The following is a 12,004-nucleotide window of genomic DNA, read 5'->3' on the forward strand; positions in this document are numbered from 1 at the left end:
CTTGAAACTGCCACTTGTCTTGGCTTGCTTAATCACTTAGATAACCGGTGTTCCTTTTTAGTCCACAGTTGTGTACCTGATACTTAAATTTGTTGTTGACTTCGTTGAGGGAGAAGTAGCATTTCTCAATGCAAAGGAAACTTCAATTTTGGTTGACTTTTGCTTGCAATTGCTTCAAGTGTATTCTTCTCATAATATGGGTAAGGTAATGTCTCTGTTCTCCAATTGCATAGAATGGGTTTATCTTGTTACCTTTACACAATCAATACAACATCTATTGGGCATTTGTAAAGATTTTTTTGGTGCAAAAGCGTAGAATTTTCTAGGCATTTTATATTGTATATACATATAATTCCTTTTGGGGTGTTTGGAAGGTGGAACATCAAATTCCTAGTGATATCACCCTGTGGTCCCATTAATTAAATTGGGAACTACATAAAATTTGACATATCATATTATCATCACTACATTTGTTAAGAGAATTCAATATGAGATATCTTAGTTTCCTATATAATGAGCTTAAAAGTATCATTTCAATATTTATATTAGTAAATTGTATAAATATATCATCATATTATTTACATACATATTAATTAGTAAATTTAAATAATACCAATAAATTTATTTTTATGTTATATACCTCTTAATTTTAATATTTTACAAAAAGCAAAATAGCTATTTAATTATTGAAATGAATAAAAATCATTAGATTATTTAATGCACTTTAGTTTTTATAGTACGATGACATAATATATAATTGTGAGAGTTATATAATTCTGTATTTCTATGATTATTGTTACAAATCAAAGTTTTCAATGTGTGTATATATCCATTGGATGTTGGAGAGAGCAATCTTTTCAATAAACATAGACTTCTTACACCGTATATAGTCTAACAGTATGGCTTAACTAGTGACTAAATTAGTTGAGAATAAATTATTCTTCAACAAGCGCTATGCTAAATCACTGATATCAATGGATGCCTGACTTGTTACACAAATTAGGAAGTTGTTAAGATAGAAAAAACAAGTCTCATTGTGACATTTGATGAAGATATACATCTTGTTTGAGAAGGTACATCAATAATGCAGTAGATGTGAGTTTGGTAGGTAATGCTCTGGATTAAAGTTGTCAACTTGATCTCCTTTCCAAAAGAGTACTTTCATAGGGTTTGAAATTTTGAGCCCTTCCATGCACCGGTTGAAAATTTTCATTTTGCCAAAATACCAGAACATGAAATTGGACAGCACAAGGTAAATTTCCTGTGCCGCCTGTGTTGAAGCTATACCAACCATGTCATTTGAAATGAAACGTAGTCTCTGCTCAACGTTAGTGAAAACACAAAACAAAATCGGTAATGATCAAATTCTAGCTTTTATTCATGTATCACAAAGGTGAGGAGAGGAAGACAATATATTGACGGGAGAACAAGAGAAGGCATAGATTGAAATGGAAATTAGGGAGACAATTTCTTGGTGCAAGGGAGGTAGCTTCTTGATGGCTTGACAAGAAATTGGATAAGTACGATGACAATAAAATTAGGTATGGAGTGTTGAAGGGTAGCTTGAGAAGTTGTGGTCTAGCCGACTTCACGATTAGACTTTAATCATTGTATTGATGGTGTTAGTGAGGCTGCAAAGTATATCCAACATGAAATCAAATATGGGGGTGGAGGCAGTGGGCGCTGAGTGGGGTTGTTAATCAAATAATAATTATTTATTGTCTGGATATAATATACAATTTTATAATTCTATCTATAAATACTAATATAACTTATACTGTGTCTTATATAAGTTATAAACGAACTTATATAATTAAATTAAAATAATTGATTATAATTAATTAATTTTTATAAATGAAATTTAATTAAAGTTAGTTTATAGAGATAAGTAGTTTATGTAATTTTGTATTAAATCAAGCAGGTTAAATTAAACAAAAATATGTACAAATCATATTATAGATTATACATTATAATTGTACTCAATTAAAATTAAATTTGATTTGCCAAAATAATTAAAATAAGTTTTGATTCATTAATCACTTACACCATGAAAATTGATTAGGTTAATATAATTAATCTTATTAATTAATTTATTGAAACTACCCAACATAATCAATTAATGTTATCAATGGACGCAATTGATTTACTCAAATATTATGAACAATCATAATACAATATAAGTTTTACATTCTCATCAATTAATTAAACTATGTATGAGTCGTTTATAACAATTTGTAACTTATTTCTACAAAATAATAAGACATGGCATTTAATTGGTATGCATTTATAGTTGAAAGTAAGTGTCTGACAACACTATAGAGTGATGAAACTGTATAATTCAAATCAGACAAAAACTTGCACATCTCAATATTTCAAACCTTGATTCCATGACCTTCCCTCAACATCAATAGTATGAAGTTCAGAAATGTGCAGTTAAAAAGTGAGGTTAACATTCATTTTATGCTGTTTCTCTTGTTTTTAAAATGTTAAAAATTATATTTGTGAAACATCTTATTTTATGAGCAGTCTCTGTTCTGTTCATCATTTCCATAAATCTGAGAACCTGATCCAAGTAGAAATAGTTATGAGCTCGTTTATTTTATTTGATCACAACATGTTATATACAACAAGAACAAATGCCAACTGTTTTCAAATTTCTGGTTCTTTTCACTAATGATTTAATTGAAACTGGTTTGAGTCTATTATCTTGAATTTGTTCACAGTTTCTACTAATCCATATTTTTAACAATTTGGCAAATGGATGTCAAATCCATTGGGAAAATATTCATATATCATGTTTTTTCCAGTTGTGACTTTTGACATCGACTTGTTTTGAAGGATTTAATCTTTTTTTCCCTCTTAATGGGCTACTTCCTAGGAGCTTTTCACTGAGTTCACTTTGAAATGATTCAAAAGCTTTAATAATAAAACTAATGAAAAATGCACTAATTCAAGTGGTATAGTGCAATCAATATATGCTTTTTACAATTTAGGTTCTAGAAATTCCAAAAGAATAATTAGATAGTGTGATAGAAGAAATATTCAAGAGATGTAGAGTTGTTTGCCTTACATGTAGACATCTGGAATTGCAGATCTCACTCTCTCTGTCAAGGAGCCTCCAGAGTGAGGCACAAGCTGAAAAATACAAGGATTTGCGTGCTTTGATTCTGCTTCTGATAAAAATTTGTTCAAAAGATTTGGTATGTTTATCTCTAGTTTAGCAAACACTATGGGTTTCTGTAGAATACCCAATGTTTAAGTTGTTACGCACAGGTGGATTTTTCATCAGATTCCAATGAGGTGGAAAAAACAGATATTGCTGAGGTAAGTCTGCTATATCTTCCCTTTATTCTTGACTTGGGAAAATCATTTTGTCAATGACTCAACAGGTCATCTTTGTTGGTCTTCAAATTGTCACCCCTCTAATATCTTTTGAGCTTTTGAAGTACCCTAAACTCAGTTGTGATGTAAGATTTCTTTATCACAAGTAGTCATTTCTTCAGGAGGTTATATTCACTAACTTCGCTTGAACACCTGCAGTATTTTACACTGATCTCTCACTTGTTGGAAGTTTACCCTGAGAAAGTTGCACAATTGAACAAGGAATCCTTTGGTAATATCGTCAGGACAATTGACTATGGCCTTCACAATCAGGTATATTACTTTCCTGTTAATACACTCTTCATTTACGAATTTCATAGTCATCCTCAAAATGTAATGTAATGCATATTTCTATGCTAAAAGAAAGCCCTGTCTGAGTCATAAACTTTAATTCGACAAGAGTTTATCATTAAATTTTATATAGAAAGGATACAAGTTATACCTTTTTATAATTGTATTCTAATAATAAGATAAAATTTATTTAAATATAAATGATGATATAATAGGGGATAGAGTCCAATAGTGTAGAAGGATCCGTATAGCCGATCTCATTTAGTAGGATAAGACTTGGTTGTTGTTATATTTTAATACTTCCTCTCACATATGGATGGTGGGACTAGGCTGCCTAGTCTAGAACCTTATACATGGTAGAACCCAATACATGGTCTGACTAAATTTAATTAGAGTACGTCTTTAAAAATTGGTAGTTGAACTAATAGGAGTAAGTGCAAGATCTCTTGATTCATTGTTATCTTAAATTTGAGGTATCTTTTATCCAATGATGATTACTTTTCAAAACATAAGCTAGTAAATAGACAGTGTGACGATCAAGGTGAACAACCTCACAAAAAGAACTCTAACACAAAGAGACCAAGTAGAAATTCTTGTTAGTTGAAATATAAAAATTATATGTGACAACACCAAAATTGAGCAGTCGAACCACTTAGAAACTTAGAATGAAGTTAATGAAGCAAAGAAAGAAATAACCTCACAAGTTAAATTGAAAATTGTATTAATTCAAAAATAATTAAAATAAAGGACTCTAGACTTCTTTTATAGATTTAATTCAATAGAAAATATGGAGATAAATATTTTAAATAAAGAAAATGTACTAATGTTAATGGGGATTATAATTATTCCCTATTTATTACCAAAATAGAAAATGTTAATTACTAAATAACAAAAATTAAATCTTAACTTATTGTAGATGCACAAATTTCAAACATTTTTCAATTTCTTTCCTTATATTGTGGATGATCCAATCTTAAATTTATCTTAAATTTATTTTCTTTAAAATTATTTTATTTTTCCTCAATGTTTGTTTCCTTATCTGCATTATTCTCCCCCATTGAGGAAAATTAGATTCTTGATTAGTTGTTTGCTTTTCTTCTTAGGTTGTTGTTTCCAAGCATAAGGAACAATTGCTTTGATAGCTCTGTATAGCAATCTTTCTTTATTATTTTGTTCTTTAGACATTTTGTTTCTCTTTTTGCACTTTGACTTTGAAGTATTCCTTTCTAGTTGTCTTTCCAACGAGTAAGAAAATATGTTGTATGGCAAGAATAATATCCATGCCTTTATTAAAATTACATGGTGTGAAACTAATAATGATTCTGCAAAATCTATAATAAAATCAAGATAGGAAGACGGATGCTCGAATTTCTCCAAGTAAATTATCATATCCTCCAATTTAAAAATTAAACTTGTGTTTAAATAAGTTAGAAAGTAAATGAACAAGCATTATCATTAATCATTCTCATAATATGACCTGATAAAGTAGATACAAATGCTTTGAATACATCTAATGTAGATGTGATGTGAAAATTTAAATTAATGAATGTAGTATAAAAATTTATTATACCATTAAACATATTGTAATATTCATTATTGAGTATAATTTTCATCTTTGGATTAATAGATATATTTTGAATACCTAAACTAGAGTTCTTCGTTTTGTAAATAGAAGAAAATAAGACATTTAATTCAATTGATTGACAAACATTAAATATATTAGTAAATACAAAAGGAATCATATAAGTGATTTGCAAATTTTTAAATTGCCATCTTATTGTGTTTGGTAAATCTAAATCATGATGCTTGTTGTGCTTGATTTCCAAGTTTGGTTTCTTTTGATAACATGAATGTTTTAATATTTGAGAGTCGAAGTCATGATCATTATCGAGTTGATTAGACTCTAAAGAAGTTAAGTCAATAAGAGGTGCTTCATTACATCGTTAAAGGGCTCATCTAAAGTGTGATGCTTCTAAAATATTGTTAGAGAATTTTTATAAGCCTGGGTTATGAAGAGGTTATTTGAAAACAATTCTTTCATTTTGGCGAGAAGCTCATGAATTGTAAGAGGACTAAGGTCTTTGGGAGATAATTTTGAAAATTGACTTTTCGTTTTTACACGCTTGTTACACAATCATCTGTTAAAGTTTCGCAGGACACATCATGTCATTTATTATTTTTTTCATTTTATGCCAATATATAATGGGTTCTTGTTTGTCTAGGTCTCTAATGTTTTGGATGTATTGCCAATAATTTTGAGCAGGTCCATTAAGGGTAAGTTTGGCAAATCACACTCATTTAGTTAAGGTTAAATTATGTTGGTCAAAATAATTTTAGATTTTTTATAACCAATCAAGAAATATGCTACGGTTCACAGTTCCATCAAATATAGGGGCATGTATCCTAACATGTGGTTCATAAAAATAATTAGATTTTCTTTACATATGGGATGATGTGATTGTGATCTTGAATTTAATAGTGTAAGAATAAGTATTATAGTCCTCATATGAGGCATGTTCCTAAATCTAAACTTTGCATATATTTAGTGATAGTTTTAGTGTTTTCTCTCATTAATTTAATTCAAATATTGAAAAGTAATGATAATTATAAATAAAATAATGTGATAAATTAAATGTGATATAGAAGAATATGATAAATTGCTAACATGCAAGTATAATAATTAAATTAATGATGATATTAGTTATGATAGATTATGATTTTATTTGATAGATGATGACAACTAAATAGATTTTTCTTATGAATGATGTCTAAATTAAATTAGAAAAAATGATGATATTTTGAATTTTATGATTAAGATGCTAATATACATAATTGATGAGAAAAAAATAATTAAATCCCACCAATTTAAATTTATCAACTAAATAAACAAAATTTAATCTTAGATAGAGGAACTGCATTTATACCCAAATGATGTGAGATTTGTTGACATTAAAGTTCACGAGTTTTGAGTTGGACCAATGGAAGAAGATAGTCAAAATGCTCTTTGTTGAATCTAGAAGAGATAAAAGGACAGTCCAGTGCACGAAGCTCCGGCCAATGCAAGGTCTCGAGAAAGGGTCTATTGTATACAATCTTATCCTGCATTACAAGAGGTTGTTTTCGTGACTCGAATCTATGACCACCAAGTCACACAACAACTTTATCGTTGTGTCAAGGCTCCCCTTCAATTAAATGAGCTAGTGAATCTAGAAGAGATAAGTAAACTAAAATGCGAAAGCACAATTGAGTATGGAGGTAATGAGATCTTCATGGTGTTGCCATAATTGCTTGTTGGATAATGCAATTGGAACAACACAATTAACTATGCTACATTTTCTTTTTTTACAGCAATAGTTTTTCCTCTTTTTTCTCAACTATTTTTCTCTCTTTTTTCTCATGTTTTCTTTTTTTTAATCTTTTTTATTGTTTCTCTTGCTGCTTTTGTCTTACTGTTACTGTTGCTACAATAACAGCAACAATCTTTTTTTTTGGATGGCGAGACCAACTATGATAAAGTTAATAATGCACAAGCATGATGAGAGGGCACCGGAATCCAATTATAGAACTCAAGAACAAGTGGAAATAGAGAGAAGGAACGATGATTGGTCGAATAAAAATGTAAAAGATGAACATGAAAGTAGATGCGCGGAGGATGGGATGGAGGAAATGATGTGTATGATAAAAAGGAGAAAATGAAATTACAATAAAGTATAATGATTAAAGAAGTAAAGAAACAAATCATCTATTGGATTGTGAATGAGTCATGGATAGAGGCAGAGTTAAAATTTGAGGATGATGAATATGGAGATAACTAATACCGAAACTCAATGACCAGACTTCAACTTTGATACTAATTGACGCAACATCAAAATCAAACCGTCGAACCATCTAGGAATTTGGGACAAAGTTAATAAAGTAAATAAGGAAATAAGCTCACCTAGAAGAAAAACTTTCATACATAGAAGTTAAATAGAAAATTATATTAATTCAAAGATAATTAACATAGAAGACACTGAAGTTATTTTATAGATTTAATTCAACAACAGATAAATATTCTAAATAAAAAATATATTAATCTTAATAGGGATCATAATTATTCCTTATTTATTACCAAAATAGAAAATGTTAAACACTAAATAATAAAAATCAAATCTCTGACTTATTGCAAATGAGTAAATCTCAAATATTTTTCAATTTTTTTTCCTTTCATCATGGATGATCTAATCTAAAATTTATCTTCAATTTATTTTCTTTAAAATTATTTTCTTTTTCATAATATTTGTCTTCATAAATATATACTCAGGACTACTTTATAAACTTCCTAGTAAAAAATAAAAAATGAATTGTCGAATTTAGAAACACACTAGGCTTAACTCTACAATCGACTCAACACTTCAATCGACTCAAACCTTTAGTAGATTCAATCTAGAAGATATTGAGTTTATTGTTACGCCTTTGTAAGCCTATGTAAACTTAGGGACCGAGCTTGGACAACAACTACAACAAGAAACTCATTGTTCCTTAATCAAAGGCTTTAAACAAATCAATTAACTTGCAAATGCAAATTCTGAGATTACAATTTGCACGCTATCTCTCACACAACTCACTATCTTTAAGTCTTCGTGATGTCGTAGTTTTTCACTGCCAAAGAGTACACTTCCTATCAAGTACTCGATCCTTCAAATGCACCAAGTATTTGACTCATTCCACCTTTTGTAGTTGTTGCCAAAGTTGCAGCTCCATGCTCTTTATCTTACAATCTGTCAGATGCCCTATACCATGTTTTGTTGAACTTCAACAGACATTTAAGCCACTGAGGCAAACCAACTTGGCCGTGACAAGTCAACTAACATAACTCAACCTTGTCAAGTCACAAGCTCTGCTGTCAATCCCCTACAAATTTCATACACATACTAGGAACACTGGTGAGAGAAACTTACCTTTGTCACATCAAAATATTCCAATTGAACCCAATCACTTGGAGCACGATTGCACTAACAATAGATCCTGTAGCTTAAACATTCCTTGATTCATGCAAAACTATGCAATCCTATAAACACTGCAGAACTTAAGAAAATAAAATAAAAACTTACAGACTTAAAACTAACATGACTCAGAGGTTCTTTCCATATATACACGGAGTATCACCTCACTTGGGATAGTTTTAGCACATGGATGCACACCACATGTCCAGAAATATCCAATGAAATTCATAGAACACTAAATAATCTTAAACATAATAACACTATAATTAGATAAAACAATGAGTATTGATGCATGTAATATGAAATAAAGTTGTATGAGAAATTTAAGGAAAAAACATCTCCACAATGTGCGAAGAAAAAAAAAAGCACGTATCAATAATAACAAAATCTGTTTGCAATAGTTTAGAATATTATGAGTATTCTAAGGCAACTACTAATCTACCTCCACTTGTGAATTTCGAGGCAAAAAAAGGAGTGAGCACAAATATACTCGATGCCCACTAAAATAAGATGTACATGAATAAAAATCTCTAACATGAATAACAGAAGATTAACCTAGATTGCCTATTTGCATTTGCTCATTTATATGCTCCTCTTTGTTCCCTTAGGTTAATCATTTCATCTTAGCCTCGTTGAGACCCATTCTCATAATGACTTCAACTATCATTTAACAAAATCGTTGAGTATGATTGTCCTCATGATTTACTCATTATACTTTTTATAACTCATAGGTGTATTCATAATTTATAAGTTTACAATTTGTCTCACCATGAGGCACTAACCGAGCTAGACTATGGTTAGGGGTTTCATTGATAAAGGGTAGTGTAGATTACTTATAGAATCATTAAGATATCAAATTAACGGAGACAAGTAAATAAATGTTGATGTTGGAATAGAGAAAGATGAGGAAGTTGATAAAAAGGAGGCGTCAAGAACATGAAGCATATGGAGAGAAGGCATTGGAAGCAGTGGGAAACCACCACATAAGAAGGGGAACAAGGAAAATTTGAAGATTTGGAATCAGGAGCACACTCCATTTGTGCAGGCCTGTAAAATGTGTTGGCACAAGTGGACACCAAGTTGATAATCATTAAGAGTGAGACTATATGAATACCAAAATATTCTAAGCTTCTTTTCTGTATCTATATTCTTGCTTCTATTTGATTCTTTTTCCTTATCTTTTCTTATGCTATACTTCTTTTGCAGATGAGAAAAGTTCCTTGTTACTTGGTTGAATAGTCATATCTTTCCATGTTATATCTACACAATTTTCTTCCATTTCCTTTAGCTCGATTTGTATTTCAGTCATGTCTGGTTACTAGTCCTTTTCATTGATTTGTTGTGTACCTATATACATTAGAAAAACTTAAAAGATCTTATGTTGTCTGTTTTACTAATGTAATTTTCTTCTTATATATGTTTGAATAGAACAGAAAGAAATACAAGACAGTTTGAAGTGAAAAAAGTAAAAGAAAAGAGTTGTAAAACCATTTTTTATTTACTTAGAATTGAAGCCTGAAGGGAGTTTGTAGTTATGAAATGCATAAACTTCATTTCCATCTATTTTCATACAATATGGGTGAAAGTAAATACAATAAATGAATGAAATTAAATTTCTTCATTTTGTCCATTTCTTTTCAAGTAAATAAGATAAATAGATCCCTTTATTTCTTTTCGTGCCTTTTCTATGTTGACATAGAACCACTTGGAAGTGCATTCTTTCAGATTCATCTCGCAATGAGTTTTCAACATTATTTTTCAGGATGTTGACATTGTTGAAAACTGTCTAAGGGCAGTTACTGCCCTTGCTTCCTACCATTATAGAGAGAAAATTATAGGCAAGGAAGGGCTGGGTAAGGTGGCAATGAGCTCACCACAATCAACAGGAGATTTTCATGAAAGTATTTTAAGTTATTTCCTTAGATTGCTGCTACAGTTGCTGCTATCTCAAGATTTCAGGTTAGATTTTTTAAAATTTTTTATTCATAAAAAAAACTGACTATCATTTACTAAACACTAGAGTTTGTATTTTTTATGATCATATTTGCACAATACTCGGAAGAAATTAGTGTTTGGTTGTGATGATCTCTTTCTCATTGTGCTAGAATGGAACTTGCTGGTTCTGCAGCTGATTGTCTCCTTCCATTAGTTTTGTGTGAACATGATAAATATCAGGTAATCCTTGAGCTCAGGTCCTCATTCCTTAGTCTGATAGTTAACACAAACGCTTCGGGTCCATTCATGTTGGTGGAAACTCGAGTGGGAAAAGCGGATCGCATTGCGATTATTGTCTATTTGATTGTAGTTGCATGTTGATTTTTTTCTTAGTTGTTATATGTATATTTGTCAGTATCATGCCCAACTTTCTCAACTCTTCTCATTCTACAGAAAATGGTGCAAGAATTCTTAGACAGACAACAAAGCCCTGCTATAATGTCGAGATTGGCAAGTGCTTTCTCTGCTCTTACAAGCGGAAACAAGCTCTCTTCTTCGCTCGACAGGCCAAATCGCTTCAAGTTCAGGAAAAATCTTCAAATCTTCTTGACTGAAGTGTCTGGCTTTCTCAACATCATCTGAGTGACTTGGAGGACCCGACCTGCGATTGCATACATAATTTTTTTGGAGTCTTGCAACTTCTAGGCATATTGTCATTTGCAAGCAAACCTGTACATACAAGAGATAACAGAAATTGTGCGCGTTGAATGGGCTAAATTTTGAGATGCTATGTATTTTTTTTGTTTTGAGACCTAATGCAGTACTTATAGTGTTGGATTTCATAGTTGTATCGTATTATTGTTAGATTGTGAGATAGCTAGAAGAGGGTGAATCTACATTCGCTCCCCTGTCATGCATTTATCTATAATTCAAGTTAGATAAATGTAACAATACAAACACAGGGATTTATGTGGTTTTATAGCTTTTAGCTCCTATGATTTATAATCTAGAATATTTATTTTATTGTTTTTCTTTTTTTTCCTCTCTTGGATACCTTTTGGAAGGCAAAGAAATCATTGACAATACTTGTCACTTGCAGTAGATAAAGAATGAATATAAGAGAATGAAAGCAAACTAACATATAATGAAATGAATTATAAAAAGTTGTCTTCCATTTTTTTACTTGCAGTAGCATCTAATGACTTATCTCTTTCATTAATTGGCTTGTCATGCTTTGACCGTCTTCAAAATAAAAATATTATGTTGGCTAATATTCTAAGTAGGAGTTGATTGCTTAGTTGGCTCTGATCTAAATCTTACTTTAATCAATTAATATTTAACTCTAGGCAACTCTATGTTCAAGTTTCATCTTAAGATGGATTCAAATAAACCGATCCATCTAGACCCCGACT

The 12,004-nt window shown here is 30.6% G+C and overlaps 1 protein-coding gene across 2 annotated transcripts in view; it reads left to right on the top strand.

Annotated features, from left to right (window-relative positions):
* The window catches only part of LOC141843162 (uncharacterized), a 59,128-nt gene extending 47,556 nt beyond the window's left edge, over positions 1–11,572 (top strand). Inside the window, exons 25-32 of one of the 2 annotated variants that reach the window (XM_074731197.1) lie at positions 62–205; positions 3,093–3,200; positions 3,274–3,324; positions 3,390–3,467; positions 3,541–3,654; positions 10,420–10,616; positions 10,763–10,832; positions 11,046–11,572. In XM_074731197.1, the coding sequence (XP_074587298.1) occupies positions 62–205; positions 3,093–3,200; positions 3,274–3,324; positions 3,390–3,467; positions 3,541–3,654; positions 10,420–10,616; positions 10,763–10,832; positions 11,046–11,234 (951 nt within the window). In that variant the 3' untranslated portion in view covers positions 11,235–11,572. Of the gene's footprint in view, positions 1–61; positions 206–3,092; positions 3,201–3,273; positions 3,325–3,389; positions 3,468–3,540; positions 3,655–10,419; positions 10,617–10,762; positions 10,833–11,045 lie in introns of those variants that run through there. The other variant, XR_012603020.1, reaches the window with a different exon arrangement.
* Positions 11,573–12,004: the final 432 nt, after the last annotated feature.

This window comes from Curcuma longa, chromosome 12, assembly GCF_044706935.1.
Source record: "Curcuma longa cultivar G26 ecotype Majalengka, Jawa Barat chromosome 12, ITB_CL_G26_1.1, whole genome shotgun sequence".
NCBI lineage: Eukaryota > Viridiplantae > Streptophyta > Magnoliopsida > Zingiberales > Zingiberaceae > Curcuma > Curcuma longa.